Source organism: Triplophysa dalaica, chromosome 12 (assembly GCF_015846415.1).
Source record: "Triplophysa dalaica isolate WHDGS20190420 chromosome 12, ASM1584641v1, whole genome shotgun sequence".
Taxonomy (NCBI): Eukaryota; Metazoa; Chordata; class Actinopteri; order Cypriniformes; family Nemacheilidae; genus Triplophysa; species Triplophysa dalaica.
The window spans coordinates 1,391,649-1,410,460 of NC_079553.1; the positions used below are offsets into that span (position 1 = coordinate 1,391,649).

Here is an 18,812-nt window from a genome sequence, read left to right on the forward strand (position 1 = left end):
TTTCGTTTATGCACCTTCCAGTGAATACTAACATTAAAGCAAAAGTTTTCATTTTGGTAACTGCACCACACATCACAGATCATCGGATACAAAAGAACAGTCTGCGGTATATCAATATTGCATGAATAAGAAAATGAGCGCTGAATAAATGCAAACGCACAGAAACAAGAGTCTTGTAACCTTCCATCAACACATTCCTATGAAGATGATTATCTTAAATACAAGCTCATTATTTCTGTGTGAAAAGTGTAACCTTCACAAACCCTTGTTGAGAGAAAGCTGTGTGACTAATTAGATATCAACCCTTGAATAAAAGTAAAGATGTGCGATAATTAAAATGGTAACTGTTTTATGCAAATACATTCACTTCAGGTTGCTTTTCAAAATCACTTCTAAGTGATGCATGTCGTTTTTGATGTCTGAGTAGATTCTCCTATTCAACATTAACACTGCCCACAGACGATTTAAAGAGAACAACTGTCTTTCTAAATGGCAACAACTTCAATCTAACAATAAAAGTCATGTTCAATGCTCTGACATGACTTAATGCCAATGGCTATGAAATAAACGCTTTTAAAGGAGTAGTACACTTTCAAAATAAATGTTCATGATAATTTACTCATCACAGCTGTTTATGTATTTGTTTCTTTAGTCGAAAAGAAATGAAGGTTTTTGGTGAAAACATTTTCTCCATATAGTGGACTTCAATGGACTCCAAAAGGTTGAAGGTCAAAATGACAGTTTCAGTACAGATTCAAAGGGCTTGAACGATACCAGATGATGAATCTAACGATACGATCATTTTCTAAAAAAAATTAAATGTATTTGCTTTTTAAACACAAATGCTCGCCTTGCTCTGTTCTGTGGTGCGCTTTCACAATTTTTTTTAGAAAATGACTAATCGTTTCACTAGATAAGAGCTTTATCCATCATCTGGTGTCGTCTAAAGCCCTATGAAGCTGCATTGAAACTGTCATTTTGACCTTCAACCGTTTGGAGTCCATTGAAGTCCACTATATGGAGAAAAATACTGGAATGTTTTCATCAAAAACCTTAATTTCTTTTCCACTAAAGAAAAAAAAAATTGGATGACATGAGTGCAAGTAAATGATCATGAAAATGTATTTTGAAAGTGAACTACTCCTTTAACATAGGAAATGTGCCAACAGGGAAAATAAAGAGTATAAGAATATGAAGTGCTGATAGACGAAAATTGTCTAGCGAAGCCTAAAAAAGACAGCGATAGATTCCTCTCTGTGGAAAAGAGAAACTGGAGATAAATATGAAGCTCCAGGAGGACAACAGACCAAAGCGTCTCTACTCTCCATTCTGTAGTGAGGGAGAAGTCTGTGTCTTTAACAAAAAGCCCATCTTTGACTGACAGCCCACTATTGACCCTTTTGAGTCCCTTATCAGTGGGTGTAAATGAGGCTGGATGACTTTAAATAGGTCTATGGAGAGGGTCGACTCCGGGGCTGGAGGTGATGAAGCAGGGATTGACTGAAAATGTTAGCTGAATGGGTCTAGGAATGAATCCACCCCAATATTTGACAAATAAGGGGAATGTCATTACCCTCCTGCGCTGAATTTAAATATTGAATACTCTTGCCTTCATTACACGCAGAAAAATGAGTCTGCCTAACATGCTGATGAGACATTCAGAAAGACCGCTAATAATAATTTCCATCTCGTCGCTTAGGCGCGCACACATTTTGAAAGCTCTTTTTATGAGGCTCAGCGGGTTTCCAATGGCTTGTCGTATGTTTTCTTTGGACTCCAGTGAAAGTGACGGCATTGTGTGATTAGAGGGAAAAAATATGCCCGAAGAGGCGGAGAAAGCTGCCGGCTGTCAGGAAAATGTCACACCGCCGGTTAGAAAAACAAAATACATCTGAGATAAGATTCTTTGATATTTATCTAATGTGTATTAAAGAGTACGTAGCATGAGATCATGAAAATGACATTTCATTCAGTCTGTTCTGTTGCCGTGTTTGAAAGTAAGCTGTCTGCCAAGTGTAAGTCCGAAGATGAAAAAAATAACAAAGTTATTTGCTTGTAAAATGGGAGTCGACTCTGAATAACACAAACTAGACGTGAACTAGTAAACTCGCGTATCTACGTCACTAGACATAGTCCCCGCCTACGTTTTGCTGAGACTGACGCGAAAACTTATTTCCCCTCCCACAAACACTGTCGCCTGTTCGTGATGCATGTGTATCATGTCTATAGTCTGTGTTCTACGGTGTGAAACTAAGTCCGTCTTATTTCAACTACCAAAGGAAGAACGTCTGAGGGAAAAATGGTTACAATTCATTTTTCCAACGATACCACAGGAGTATAACCCCAGGGTTTAACTGTGCGCTCGTCATTTCACAGAACATTGGTTTAATGATCTTTGCGCGTTTACTGCAGGATATGTGAAACGACGATCCTTGAAAGAGGGGGAATACAAACTCTATTTGAACCTGTTAGCTCCATCGAATCACAACCTGTAAGTGTGACTATTCATTTTTGTCTTAACTTCAAGAAATATTTTTGTACCTTATGTCTGTGTTTAGCTAATGGATATAACGCCAACATTAGCTTGTACCGTTATTTCTGGGGTGTTACAGTTTGTTTATCTGGCTATTAACTTTGCATTTTGAAACATTTGCCGCACGTGCATCTATATATATATATATTTGGGTTTCATATATATCATTTTTCATAGCGTCGACTTTCTGAAATGGTCTATGTACCATGGCAACGCACAGTTAAGATGAAATAATAGTATAACTAACGTATTAACACTATTTAAAGGGAAAACAAATATTTTATTTCATTGCTGAGCAAAAGCACAACATGCATGTTGTCACACTGAGAGTTTTTATGACAAGAGTTGTCACTTCCCACTGACAAACATCTGCTCCAGTCATGGTGGAGTTTGTGTGGATTAGCGTCTTCTTCCACGTCAGACTCGGGCTCAAATTGGTTCGGTAAAATTGCCGCCATCTCTATCTACACATATATATATATATATATAAAGACATCCAAACACATGTAAACCGTAATCTGTAATGATGGGAGCCATTCCATTTGCGACAAATGATGAATGCGTTTGACCAATAACAACAGACTACACCATCTGACCAATCACATGACACAAGGTTAGCGGGTAGGCGGGGCCTAGACGGATGAATCACGGAACGAATCATTTGAGAGTCTGTCAAGAAGTAAGGTACAAATAACTGCCTATTATTACGACATTATCGTGTTTTTACACATTGTATGTACATAAACTTGTTGTTGGACACTCCATAAACCAAAGTAGGACCTAAAAAAACATATGCTAGGTACTCTTTAAAGCTTTTGTATTATTAAAGCTTTGCTCGTTTTTAACTGTTATTATAATATAACTAATTCATGAAATTGCTCATATTCAAACCCTAAATGATGCTACAAACCCTCAGTTTAATACAACGCGTTGAGGGTTTAATTGTCGCCATAAATTACTGTCAACAGTTTGTGATATCCTGACATCATCGAGAAGGCTTCACTGCAACAATGTCAAAACAATGTGATGACATGAGCTTCCTGCTGAAGCGTCGCTTTCTCACGCTGACGCAGCGCTCGCAGGCCAGCCGAGGTTCAGATGTTCCATAAGGGAGCAGCTTTACAGAACCTGTGCTGCTGACTGCATACAAAACCTATGGAGATTAAACAGATTATACCAAACCAACTCATATCCCCTTAAAAGTCGTGCCCAGAATAGACAGAAGGTCCAATTTTTGTTGTAGCCCTTTAAAGCATGACATCCAGAATGGATGTAGCAATTTTAACCATTTTGCTTATGGTTTGAATCACCCAGTGTGTTTAATCCTTTAACACGACATGTTCATTTTACTTGCCATTGTGTTTCCTTGATTGTAAAAACTAACCAAATGCCGCACTTCTGAGATAAAAAAACTTGGTTTATGTTTACTAAAATTAAAACTTTGAAATCAAATCAAATATTGACCTAAATATTATTGGAAAAATTTCTTTTTAAATAATCTGAAATAAATTGAAAGAACTAAACTTATAATAATAAAGAAAAACTATTAAACCAAAATTAAAAATTAACCAATCTCATATAGCAACATAAAAAATAAACAAATACGTTAGAAAATGACAAATGCATTTGCCAAAATTGCTAAAACTTTAACAAAAATTGACATACAATCTATATATAAAGGCTAATTCAAATTATTAATAAAACTCAAAGGACTATTATAACTGTGATATCAACAACTATCTTTTACAAGTCAATTGCTGTAAATAGTGTCTAACTTCCTAAAACGTCATCAATTGAAGAATATTAGAAACATAAACATTTGGTTTTCAATTTTTTTCATATCTTACCAAGATACAGAAAACCAAGGGCAGGCTCAATAATCTATAAATAACTCTTTAGTTACCAAGAATGTCCGGCATTGTATTTTAAAAGCAAAATATGAGGAAACGCCAAAGTTTGTGTGATAAGAAATAAATAACTGTTATTTTTGGATATTTGCGTTATCCAAAGTGTCTTGACCTTCATTCAAGGTGCATGTTTATCAGTACGTGTGTTCACTGTTAGGCACAACTTTACATTTAAAGAAACAAGATACTGCTTTTCTCAAAAACATGTAACTACTGGGCCAACTGGATCAGCAAAAAAGACCTTTTTGAGTCCTGAAGTCATGCATCGGAGAGATGACAGACTTCACAAGTCACTTTGTCTCAACAACAGAAGCTATCGGTCTCAGTCTAGAGCCGTCCCTACCTCTTTGACCTGATGCAGTCCTGCAGGGTGCTGACTGCAAGCTCGGTTGCTGGCTGTGGGAGACTTGTGATGGGTGATGGTGATGACAGAGGTGGGCGTCCCATGCTGAGGGGTCTGTCTTTGGACGGAGCACTGCGGGACGGGGTGCGGGTGCAGGGAGAAGCTGTTGGTCCGGCCGGTGGAAGAGGAAGAGGAGGTGTTGTTGCAGGAGGAAGATGAGCTACAACCCTGAAACAGAGAGCAGCAATGGGAGCAGCAGGAAAGGGAGCTGACGCCCGGACCTCGCTTTCCCACGGGAGCAGAAGTCGGCTCCGTGCCACCTGCCATAACGCAGAAGAGCATCGTCGGCCTGCCACGACCGAGACAGCTGCCACATACACACAGCAGATAGAGGGAGGAAGCCAGAGCATTGCATGATGGGAAAAAGTGGAAGATGAGAAGGGGAAAGAGGAGGAGAGAGCATCTTTTGGAGCATGGCATTGTTCTTGGAGCCAGAGAGACATAAAGGATGTCACTCGTATGAAATGCTTTCATCTCTTAAGAGCGCTCCAGAACAACTTGAGTAGTATAATCTCATTCCCTTTCGGCTAATCGCAGGCTTCAGGCTATGTGGTTCACAAAAGCGTTTACTGCATCTCTGGTGGAAGAAAAAATGCTGTACGCGGGTCCCTAAGGAATGCTTTTAAAAGGAAAGACACTACATTGCAAGGCTAACTATTTTTACATTTTTAATAAAATAAGCAGTGTTCGCCTGCGCACAAACTCGCTGCTATGAAGCGTGGGTGCCAGGGTGTTACTTTATGATTGCTTTGACGTCCTTAAAGTTTTGACTGTTGCTATGCGGTTGCTAGGAGTTTTGCTAGTTATTTGCTTGCCAGCCCAAGTAAATCTGTTTTGTGTTTCAATTTTTACTTCTAGACGGAAATGAGATTTAATGGAGCATCTTAAATCGGTCTCCCATTTAAGGATTATTGTGAGAATTTCAAAAAAGAAATATACAATGTCTCAAAGTCAGAGCCGGCCCAAGGCATAAGCGAACTAAGACTAATAATATAATAAAATAATATTTAAAATAATATTTATAAAATAATATTTCAATGGATATGGGTAATGATACAAAATGCATTATTCAATGTACATTTTTTTGATAGTATGTAAAGTTGAGTTAGTTTGTCTAAAATAAAGTGTTTATTTTAGAAACTTATTTTAATTTCTACATCATAATTGTATTTATTTTTATATAAGAAGATACTGTTTTTGTTTGATTTTATTTGAAGTTGATTGATATTCAGCTTTATGTTTTATTCTTGAACCACCTTGTTACAGATCCATCTGATCTGTCCATTTTGTTATTATTTTATTATTTAGTTTAATATTGTCCATTTAAATTAATTTTTTTATATAAAAAGATACTGTTTATATCAAGTCATTTTATTTGTTGTGGATTGTAATGCACTATTTGCACGTTGCTAAATTCTAACCAAAAGTAATTAAAGTGGTTAACATGTTAACAGTAAATGCATTGTCTACTGGCTTATTTAACTAATTTTCACTACACCACATTAAGTATGTCAATTGGAACTGCAAGACTTTGAATGTTTAAGTGCAAATTAACACCTGACCACTCTTGTGGGTTTGCTACTGTTACAATTAAAATCCGTAGAAGGGTAAAAACATTGAAGCATGCAAATGAACACAAAAACAACAAATAAAATTGCTAATGGGTGTCTTAGATTTATATTGTGCGAATAATCAAGGATTGACAATAATCGGTTATATAGGTGGCACAGAGGTGGCCCCTAAATAAAATTCTGCGTAAGGCCCCCTTGTGACAATAATTTGACAATTTTTCTGATCTGTTACTCTAAAGTGTTTGATGGGTGAAATATACAATGATATGAGCGAGAGCTTTCATTGATCAATGGCTCATTTTGTGATTTTGTGAATTTAATATTATAAGTGGATTTTCACAGGGATTTGGCTTCGCAAAGACTACTTCCGACCATATTATGTTCTGTGTAACATAAATGTGCAAAGTTGAGGTTCTAAACTTTCAAAAGATATATATGTCTAGGTATATGCCTCACAATTTATAGATTTGATGATGCAATATTACAGTTTCAAGAGAAAACTGCATATCGAGAGTATCTTGAGGGATCTAAAAAGAAAAGTTTAAGATAAAAACAGATTTGTAAATGAAATGAAATGATGATAAGGTTTGTTTAAATCCCTAGCTCTAGATCCGAACAATTCGTGAGACTTGCTTTGTCGTTCCAAAAACAAAATCAGTGTCCCTACAACTCTCTTAGTTAAAATCATTAATGCTTCTAGAGTGCTCCAAATTGATTGAAAAGAGAACGTGCAAGGCAAAATAAGGTAACTTGGTAACGAACGCTTGAGCATTTTTGAGAAACTACAGAGAACATTGCTCCCCTGTGTATTGCGAAAATGGACTTGGAGGAAGATCATAATATCTGAAAATGAGGCAGCGGTACGTGGCTTTCTGTACATGCAGGAATGAGTGTTTTATTCAGACCTGATGGAGCTCCCCGTACTCATGCAATTGCATTCTCGCAGTCTAATGGTAGTCCATTGTTCAGCCGTCTGACATTTCAGCTCTGAATATGAGGTTACATAAGACTCTAATGTACAGACCTTTAGACCACATCAGAGAAAAGCTTAGACCACAATTTCAGAATAACATCTATTCAACCAAAATACAGATATACTCTTAAGTTAAATTTCATCTGATACACAGGTGTCTTGCACTTTCTGTTATTGGCAAGCATTTTTTTACGATGTTATTGTAATACCCTGTAGCGAGTGCTGCAGTGATGATGTTTTTTTGTATATTAACATGTAAGTTAGCATCAAACTGGCAAAATTATGGATTACCAAAAAAAAAGCTCTGTGATCACTAACAAATGTATTGTAAAGCCTTAACACAATCACCAGAAATCAAAAGCCAACCTACAACTACAACCAAATTTTTGTGGGACTGTGCCTAGGTAGCTTCATTTTTTATATTGGTATGCATTTAATGTACCTGACGATGTCTGTAGTACAAACTTGTTAGCAACCCATTTGTTAAAGGTGCAGTTTGTAAAAACTATCAACTTCACCACTGATGACCATTAATCAGACGGGAACGAGTAATCATGTTAGCGAATGAGGTAAAGATTTAGAATTGTTGTGAATAATTGTGGTCCATAAATAAGTGACTGCTCAAAAACAAGTTAGTGATTTGCTAGACGCTAGACACCACTTTCGCATTTGTCCACATTTTTTTTTTTTTTTACTGAGCACAAATTCTTAATACAACAAAATGGCATCAATAACTTTAAAAAGGAAATTGATCTGGTATGGAAGGCTCAACACAGTAGATCCATATTATTCCCAGAAAAAATAAATATTACAACAAACCATAAAGCAAATCTTAATATAAAATAAATAAACTTTAGCATTTGTCCAGGACACCGGTTTCTATTTCAGTAAAGAAGGTAACAAAGGAGAACGCGGATATGACGTCATTGACAGGCGATTGCACAGCCCCGTGTCACTGTTTAGAATGCCGATTTTCCAACGATTTACAAGTTGTTGGAAACATTTAAGATATTGTAAGTACTAAGCTGAACAAAATGTATAAGTGGTTTTTGGATATTTTACTGCAAAATTGTGAAAACAATTCACATTTAAAGACTTGTAAAAGGTTTAAATAAAAAGTAATACAGGTGTGTTTACATAAGATGTAAAAATCCCTTGAGTTTGTAGCAACAACAGATATTATTTTAGGCATTTAAACAAAAACTTCAAAAATGTTTTGATCTCAGGACAAGAGAACCGGATGTGCCAAAATGAAATCTCATTTCCAGGGTTTGACCTACAAAACTGTCTCATGACTGCAGCACTCTATTCACAGGTTTTTTATCCATAATATTTATCATGGCTGGTCATGTGACCTTTGATCAACTTATGCAGAATAAAAAAGACATACACCGTATAAAAAATGATAATAAACATTTTTTACTTGTGTTTTTTATCTTTAGAACAGATTGTCACGCTCTACTAATGCAACAATAGTGTAGAAACTAGAATAGTTTTGTCGTTCCACAGGAAATACGAACATTGAATGTATAAACTGTTGAGAATTTGTTGCAGGTGTCGTGGATTTATTCATTTAATGAGTAAATGCTTCACGCCAGTAAAGTAACAACTTTGGCCACAGGCGGATGATGAAGACCGGACTAAGGCATGTGTGGTTTCAAATTGCTCTGCTTATAATGTGATTAATCAAAGAGACTGGAAGGATTTTTCCTTCCCTAAAAATACATTAGCAGTGAACACTGGGTTTGGTATTAGACTTTTATTGGTTGGTCATTCACTGAAAATGACTGCTAATGGAAGTCGAATAATGTTAATGATTTAGCCTCAAGGCAAAAGTCAACGTTTTAGCTTCTCCTTGAAATGAGGGGATATCGCCGGCATCTCTGAAACGTACAAACTTCTTTCTCGATTTGACTAAAGCTGTCAATAATTGGCCACTCAAGGCTACGGAAAATCAAACAAAATAATTAGACAAACCAGTACATACCCAAAAAGCCTCTAGAGTATGTTTACGTTTAGTCATTTAGCAGACGCTTTCATCCAAAGCGACTTACAGATGAGATGAGTATATACTAGACAAAAAAATAAGCATTTCTGCATCAAAACATCAGTCCTAAATCTGTTTCAGGCTCCAAAACAAACAGTTTTATCTTCAGGCAAGATTTAATGACCTGCTTAAAGTTTAACTCAGCAAAGGTTAAACACACAAATCACCAGTCGCAGCCCACAGTCAAACAATAGTGGGAAATAAGCAAGACACTTAATGTGTTTTTGCCACATGGTACTAAAATTATTTTTAATCCTTTAAAATACTGTTTATATCTTTAGTCAAAGATAAACAATGCCACCTGGGAAAAATTGTAACAAGACGCTTACACAACAAGCTCGGGTGAACGGCCACCAGTGTGGATCATACGCTCTTGTTTTACGGCTCACAAAATTATAAATCAATCTGTAAATATGACAGTGGTTACATGAATCTAGAGCAAAATGTGATCGGTTCTTGCAAAAGCCAGCTCAATGCTGCCCTGTCCCCAAGCACGTGATGTTTGTCTTGCCAGCTATGTTTCAAAAACCATCTTGGCATCCTTAAAGGGACAGTTCACTCAAAAACTCTTTCAACATTTACTTATCCTCGTGTCTTTTTAAACCTGTATGACTTTCATTCTTCTAAAGACCACAAAAAATATGGATTTAGATGAGCGTTGGTCACCAAACAGCAATGGAAGCCATTGGCTTACTGTATGGACACATAACCACTGAGATGGTTCACATAATATCTTGCGTTTCACAGAAAAAAAAGAGTCAAATACAGGCTCCTATTGACATCAGAGTGAATAAATGATGACAGTAGTTCTATTGTTGGGTGAACTATCTCCGGTTCAATAAGGTCAACCAAAAAGGCAGATTTGGCAGGATTTTCCAACAGAGAATAACATGGTTTCAAATCCAGTGTTGTGAACAAAAGATACACAAACTAACCAACATCACAAATCACAAGACTACATTTTACCATCCCAGTGCTTTGCGAGGTCAGAGGAAAGAAAAGTCGAGTCTGTCACCGAGTGAAAGTGAGAGAGACGCACAAAGACAGGTCAAGCTAGTAACAGGAAGAGGCACTAACAGGAAGGATGGTTTATTATATAGACAGTGAGCAAAGCTGGAATGAATTTAGAGAGCAGAGTGTTGAGTTAAAAGTTATTCGGTTACCTTGGCACTGCTGTCTGAGTGGCGACGGGCACACAGCTGAAGCTGGGTCATCCACATCTGCTGCTCGCGGGCATCACAAGCTATAAGTAGACACACTAATGTAATTCAATAAACGCAAAATTTAGGGCAGAATTTTAACGCCCTCATTTCGTGCAATGAGCTAGGATCATCTCGAAGCATCTTATATGAACAGAAATCATTTCTCCGAGAAATATGGATAGTACGCGACGACCATGTTAACGTAACTCTGCACTTAGCTACAATGCGTTACCAAATGTAATATTTGTGCAGAAAAATGAGGAAAGTTAAACACACAGATAAGAACGATCCACGAATGAATCCCGAACAGTGAAAAAAATGTACTCAAACTGTGAAACTGACCCCCCAATGAAAAACAAAATGTGTGAAGGGGGCGTTTACATTAAAGCTTTAATGGCACAGAGGAGGAAAAGGGTTCAATCAAGAGAACAGATAAAAAAACGGTCAAGAAAATTGATATTAACAAATTCAATAAAGATAAATTACGTGATAAAAAATGCTGCAATAAATGTAATAATTCAGACATTCAGTCTTATGTTATACCCAAAACTCAATTTGTTGCTCGCCTGTAACCACGGGTGAGACTGAGAAGGTGTGAAATTAGAAAAATAGCACCTCAAGATTATCATTTCAGAAAGCTGGAACATTGGGAGCAGACCAGACTACAGCTCCGTGACACGGCTGTCAAACTGCTGGCCATAACGCTGGAGGTGACTGCTTTTTTCGCAGCAAAATTCATCTTATCGTAATCACTTTAAAATTGCCTTTGTTACAAATGAGCGATTTGGCTGGGGGCATTTCGCCTGTAAACTCTGGACACAGTCTAAATGAGTTCTCAGAGTCGCCAGGGACCAAAATAATTTTGACATAAAGGGCATCACGAATAAGATTGTGGCATACAGTGAATGCTAGCGGTGAAAAGAGACACGTCTAAAGGGAAACAGGGTGGAGAGTACGAGAGGGAAGGATAGAGATCTAATCTGATGTGGAAGTTGCCGGAGACGAATGGGTAACGGCGACAGCTAAAGCACAGATAAAAGGGGGCGCCTGAGGGGACATCCTTAATCAAAGAGAAGCTTCCTTAAAAGACGTGATGTGAGATGTATCAGACACTGCAATCTTCCAAACAAGAATGGAAATGGAAGGCATCGAACCGAACCAAAAAAAGCTTGTTTGATAGATTCAAATGGTGTAGGTGCCTCTGTATGGCTCACCTCTCAGTTTGAAGAGATCTCCATTAGTAGCATATACTGTGAACATGAAGGGAAACTCGTCACTTGGAGCCACCAAGGAACCGATAAGGGGCAGGGACCCCCGAGGCTTCAGGTTCTTACTGTTCTCATTGATAAAATACTGCAGCTGGCCGAGCTCAGGGTCCAGCACAAAATACCTACAGAGCATAAAACAGAGAGAAAAAGATGGTAACATTATAGCTATACTATAGACTTCTATGTTTACAGAAAAAAACGTAGGTGGTACTTATAAACGTGCTGCCAAAATTCTGTTGCATTGTGGACAGTTGCCAGGACATTCTGTGTGTGGTGGCTAAGGTGTTTTGAGTTGTTTATAGTGCATTCTTAGGTTGCTTTTATTACATGTGAATGTAGTTGTTAGGGTGCTCTGGGTGGTTGGTTACAGACCTAAGACAGAAGAGACGACCTTCAACTCTAAGCAATTATGTCTATGTATACAAAAAACGGTTATAAAAACATAAAAAGGCTTTAAACAACTCAGCATAGGTTAATTTATAACTCAGTTTAGTTCAGTCCAAGTTTTTTCTTTATTATCATCTGCCTGACAAAATCCTATTTGGTCACTTAAAGGAGCCAGTCTGTGCTGTTTCTGAGGCTTTGATTAAGTTTTTGGGGTGTTTAACAATGGATGTTCATGTTTCTAATAACAATATTTCAAGTCTATTGTTCACCGCTGTCCCTCTTCTCACTAAACGACTGGATTTCTTCCGGCCTATATATAGTCCCTCCTTCCGAAACGTTGTGATTGGTAAAGCTGACCCGGTCTGTCGTGATTGGTTCCCCGCTTAGAGTGTGTGAAGATGTCCCACCCATACCATATCAGACTCTCAGTGCACAGGTATTCATAAACTTTGGCTTTTAGCAATAAACAGTAACCATGGCGTCAACTTCACTTTATCAGTTAGAAACATGCGGATCAATCACAGTGTAACGGAGGTCTGCTAGTGCATGTGCAAAACTCAATCTTTATTAGCGATGGCATCTTTTCCCTACTATGGCAAGGGAAATGATAACAGACCGAATGGCGTCAAACCTGTTAAATTAATGAACACTAATAACAGAAGCAGTAGTTTTGCCTTTCTATATTGGACCCGAGTTAGATAATAAAACAAGCAGATTGACCAGGAGACATTTGCAGGCAGGACTTCAGAGGACGTTTCATAGAAGTGTAAGAGGTAAGCTCACACACACAATATCAGTGTATTACACAGAACAGCTTTCATAGCCGATTTTAAACTCATGGAAGCTGTTATTTGAGCGTTGGTTATCTTATAATAAGTTTAGCTGAATTCTTATTACCAGCTGTAGAACTGTGATGAAAGTGAAAGTAGTTTAGCATGCAGCTCAGTCACATGTTTACAATCTCTGATAACCAAACACTAGTCCAGCGGCTCTTCCTCTCTCTAAGGAAGACCTCGCCCCTTTTTTGGTGTACTCCTTTGGGCGGAGGTTATTAAAAACACTCGGAATGGTGACATCATGTACCCAGGAAGTAGAGGGCTGCAGTCCGATCGAGCCATTCTGTGTAGTCCTTGAAAAGCGAATTCTTTTAAAGACAATGTCTCCCTTGGCACTGAACTTTGAGCTTTATCATTTTTTATGCTCTAACAGCAACATTACACACCAACTAAAGGCTGAAAATGGGATCGTGGGGAACGTGCTCTTTAAAGGTGCCATGTTTCATTTTATGGAAGACCTATTGATTGACAGAAAAGCAATATAATATGCATAGCTATGTATTCAGAGGTCTATAAAGACCTTACATACTGAAGCGTAATGTTTTTATTACCTCAGAATGAGCTATTTCTATCCACATACACCGTGGGTCCGCTTGCACAGAATTCGACACGTTGTTTTTACTGTTGCCCTAAACGGACAAACTGCTCTACAGAGTGCGTTTCGTAAATACATTATGTCCTTCGGCAAAGAAGTGAAAACGTGAACACAACTAAGTTCTGTGTCAGCCGATATAGTGCTTTGAAAGAGTGGGGAGAAGTGCACCTTTGATTGCAATTCACAACCAGTAGATGCTGCTAAATTTCATACTCTGGACCTTTAAAGAAGTAAAGAAGATGTCACACACATAGACGGGTTAGGAGCTTGTTGAAATGCTGCTCTTTTACAATTTATTATTGAACAAAAAGCTTTATGGTGGCACTCATTACTCTCTCCTTTCCTCATTTGCCATTGCAAGATCCCCACTGTCAACCAGAGAGGTGCTTTATATGGGACCATAACTCTGCAGGGAACAGATTGTAATCACACAGTTTGGGTGTGATAACACAACATCCATCCCGTCTCTTTATAAAAAAACTGCACTGTTATGCTGTCTCTCTGACAGGGCCTCTGAAAGCCAGGCAAAGGCACATCATTATTAGTAAAGAGCATCTAAAAGTGACAAGATGAAAGCAGCTGGGATGCACTTCTGCGTGATCATTGTCATTGTGGACATTTTCTGCAATATTTGTCAGAATGAAAGTAGTTCCATCATCCATAAGTATGATTAAAAACATAGATATGACATTGCGTTTTGTTTCCTCATCATTTCAGAAAAAGGCAACTCACGGTCCGGCTGACAGAGAACTAAGATGTCGTCACATTTTGCTTCTTTGCCGAAGGATATAATGTTCTTAAGAAAAGCGCTCTTAAGTTTGTCCTTTGAGGGCTACTGTAGAAACAACATGGCAAAACTATTTTATCTACATATACATATATGTATTATCTATAAATTCTTTATAAATTATGAATTCTTTATGAGTGCCACTTTTATATCTTATAACAGCATGCATCTAGACTTTGCCAGAGCCCACAAGTTTGTGGTTTGAGAATATACCCAAAAAAATCATGTTCTATGAATAAGAACCATTGAAACTTTTATTAAAAATACAGTTTATTATGTTCACAAGTTCTTATTTTACTTGTAGCTTAGATGTATCCGGGTTTATTCATTTCAAGTACTTCCACGGTTTAAACAAGATTGTAAATCACATTTTATTTCAACTAATTTTTTTCAACTAAAATATTAGGGATGCACCGATGAATACATTTTGGCCGATGACCAATAATTCTTGTACATTGAAAGTCGATAACCGATATATTGGCCAATGTACCGTATCTAAATAATATAAAATTTTCTGAGACTGAATATTATTTTTTTTCTCCTGAAAATCATGTACCAAGCCTACTTTATACTAAAGATTCTTTGATTTTTCTTTTAAACTTTTATAGTATCATTTTTAGTTAATAAACAAATTAAAGATGTTCTTCAAGAGCAACCCAGAAAGGTGTTCTCAATAGCCACAAGTCTAACAGGTCTCTAGAAAGAAAGCATTCAGACAGCAGTCGGTTTCAAACAATATGCTTTTCATATTCATATCTACATACTTTATCAACTATGTTTTGGTTATAGCAGGAAAGTGAGTGCAGTAAGTGAATGATCATGACAGAAAGACTGTACAGTACTGAACTGTGAGCAGCATACAGCTGAAGTGGTTTAACCAGAAGAAATTATTCATAATTTATCGGCTATAATAAATCGGCCTAAATGTAATTATCGGCCGATACCGATAACATTGAAAATAACCATTTATCAGCCGATACCGATATGGCCGATCACAAATCAGAGATTTTCCTCATCTTTACTACTGTTTGTATACTATGGTACTGAATATAGAAGAGATAGTAAAGTATATAGTAAAGAGAGAGAAACATCGTAGGGGGGAATGCTATTGTATGCATTGCTATAACGTATGTCTACTTGTCAATAAAATGATGGTATATTTTCTAAGTTAAATGTTGGAAAAGAACAGAAATACAAAAGGTCTCACATACTCCCAAAGGCACTCAAAACAAATGCATATTGTGTGACACAACTGAACTAGAACACTATGTGGCAACATTCCATGTGGGTCTGCTCGAGTGTAAATTCATTCAATTTGTGAAAGAGATTCTCTTAGTGGTTAAATCACAACCCGCATCTGGTCAATGTATCGGTGAGTGAGGGAATCGCCCTCTTTCCCATGCACATATACACACACCCACAAATCATTAGGCGGTGAACAGGGACCAGTGCCTGGGTTAACATGGGGGCTGTTTCAGAGCCACTGCAGAGGGCCAGTTACTCTGCTGTCCTGAGGCTCATTATATGCTCGGCCTGTTCCCCTATCGATCGCTTGGCTAAGCAACAGAATGAGCACAACATTATGGATGTAAGGGATTTCCCATCACGGATGAGTCATAGTCTCTCACAGATGGAGGAGTCTTAACTGAGGGCTGTACCACGCTCAACCCTGCAGCACACACTCCAACGCACAAACTATGAAATCCTCCCGTTTTCACTGAAGTGCTCTCGCTTTTTTAGTGTTTTTGGTGGCTTAGGGCTCTTGACATTCAGATTTCTTCTCACAAAGAGCATTTTTTATTTTGATGAAATGATCATTAATTAAGCATGCCATAAGGATGATCTTTCAGACCACTGTGTCATGCAAGATACCTTCTTGAATCATCTAATCTGCATTTGAGATGAGTTTGACTTTGTTACTGTATAGTCCTAAAGAACTGGGCATATTAATGCAAATGCACACCGTGCAATATAAACCTGCCGTCGAACATTATTGAGCCCACAGAAAATGATAAGAGAGAACCTGAGGGAAAGTGTGATCAAATAATCCATATTTGGAGATTCAACAACATGGGAACATGAGTTGTTTCGGTCGTTTTAAACACGAAACGGGACAGCTGTCCATGCATCAAAAATATTTCATCAACCTTTACGCATGACGTCAGAATAAATTATTATTTGCATTTCTTGTGCCGAGATCTCGTGTCATATTTGCCCGAAACTTGCCATTGATTAAAAAAACATTCATTTATAAGACGCGTTCGGCGCGGATCAAAGGCGGAGAGACCGATCAAATGTAACATATTGTTTACATTCATGCATTGCGTCATAACGGAGCAAAATAAACGCGTTTCTGTATGTATGATGACGGGTCTGCGTTGTTTTTATTTAGATGTTGACTATCATTGAGATGATGATGGAATGACATGATCGTTGAATATCCATAAACATATATCATTCTGTATCATTCAGGTTTAAAAGTTGCTTTGAAAGTAAAGTGTAAGCAAGCGTCCACAACTCCTCTGTTACCTGTTCTGCCAGCCTTGAAGTAAATTTGTGTATTTGTTCAGAAACCCCTCCAAGTGTCTTTTTTGGGTTTGAGACTGGTGACTGCTGTCCGACACGGTCCCTGATCCCGGACTGTACGAGCCGCTTCTCGCCTGTCTCTGTGCGGGATTCCCCCGATCCGTGGACCACTTTCCTTTACTGCTCCCTGAATGCGACACGTTCAATGTGTTTTCCATGATTTTTCCAAACTCGTGATCATTCAGTGTGAGGATTCAACATCGAAAGAAGAGTTCCACAAATAAAGCAGAAATACAGTTGAATAAGATGATCGTGGGAGGAGAAGATGAGGAGGGATTAGATTCATTTTTCCCTTGCTGGTTTGCCTTGGACTCTTTAATGGTCTTCTCTAGGTTTCCATTGGAACCAGCGTGCGGTCACGCCCCTTCAGCTCTCCACCAACAGGAATCCTGCACCGTTAACACAAACCAGACGAACCGAATGTGAACGCGATGCCACGCCCCCTCTCTGTCGTACATGCGGGAAAAAAACTGTAGAAAATTGCGTAAAAATTTAATGAATGAATAAATTGTGATGTAAGTGATACAACACATAAGTATACAAGTACTGTTATATATGCAGCAATTTATACAGAAACACATATGTGTAGGAAGAACAACAAGAAAAAATGAATTTAATAAATAATGGATTAAATAAACGCATACAAAAAATCAAGACATTTTGTGCACATTTAAAGAAAACATGCATTTATTAATTTATGCAGATTAAGTTCTCCGTACAAAGACAGTTTACAAAAACAAGCAAGAGAACTCTTTTGAACAGCTAATCATAGTAGTTTTAAAATGTTTTATGTATACAGCGTTTTATATTTACACAATTACAGTTTTACTTATATTAGTTTATACATTTTAAATGCATTTATATAATATTAATCGCATAACTATCTTTAACAAATAATAATAACCATTAGTTCTAAAAGTGATAGTTCACCCAAAAATGAAAATTCTGTCATCATTTCCTCACCCTCTCGTCGTGTCGAACCTTTATGATTTTATAGCAGCCATTCAGGTGCATTGGTTTTGTGTCCATACGATATAAATCAACCGCTGCCACCGCTTTTCGGTTATCAACATTCTTCAAAATATCTTCTTTTGTTTAAAGTGAGTCATACAGGTTTGAAATGACAAGAAATGACAGAATATTCATTATTGGGTGAACTATCCCTTTAATAATCCATCACCACACTTATGTTTACTATTTAAAGGACATCTGTTGTGCTTAGAGAACCTAAATCTGCCACATAGAGTGGATATCTTGTTTCTTTCATGTGACCCTGGATCACAAAACCAGTCTTAAGTAGAACGGGAACATTTTTAGTAAAAAACAAAAATACATTGTGAATATATTTTCTTTTATGCCAAAAATCATTAGGATGTTAATTAAAGATCATGTTCCATGAAGATATTTAGTAAATTTCCTCGTTAAATATATAAAAACTTTATTTTTGTGAGTGGATGGCCTGTCACAGATGAACAACTTCAAAGGCAATTTTCTCAATATTTAGATTTTTTGCACTCTAAGATTGCAGAGTTTTAAACGGTCGTATCTCTGCCAGATATTGTCCTATTCTTACAACTCATACTTCAATATAAATCTTATTTATTCAGCTTTCAGATTACGTAAAAATCTCAATTTCGACAAATTGACCAATAAAACTGGCTTTTGTCGTCCAGGGTCAAATACATTCATTTTAAAGTCGTATTGTTTTCATTAAAAG

At 37.4% G+C, this 18,812-nt stretch overlaps 1 protein-coding gene across 2 annotated transcripts in view; it reads right to left on the reverse strand.

Annotated features, from left to right (window-relative positions):
• osbpl10b (oxysterol binding protein-like 10b) overlaps window positions 1-17,428 on the reverse strand; it is a 42,980-nt gene extending 25,552 nt beyond the window's left edge. Inside the window, exons 1-4 of one of the 2 annotated variants that reach the window (XM_056762229.1) lie at window positions 17,039-17,428; window positions 11,851-12,026; window positions 10,598-10,677; window positions 4,784-5,011 (exon numbers count right to left, since the gene is read on the reverse strand). In XM_056762229.1, the coding sequence (XP_056618207.1) occupies window positions 4,784-5,011; window positions 10,598-10,677; window positions 11,851-12,026; window positions 17,039-17,253 (699 nt within the window). In that variant the 5' untranslated portion in view covers window positions 17,254-17,428. The remainder of the gene's footprint in view (window positions 1-4,783; window positions 5,012-10,597; window positions 10,678-11,850; window positions 12,027-17,038) is intronic. The other variant, XM_056762230.1, reaches the window with a different exon arrangement.
• Between the last annotated feature and the right edge of the window lie 1,384 nt (window positions 17,429-18,812).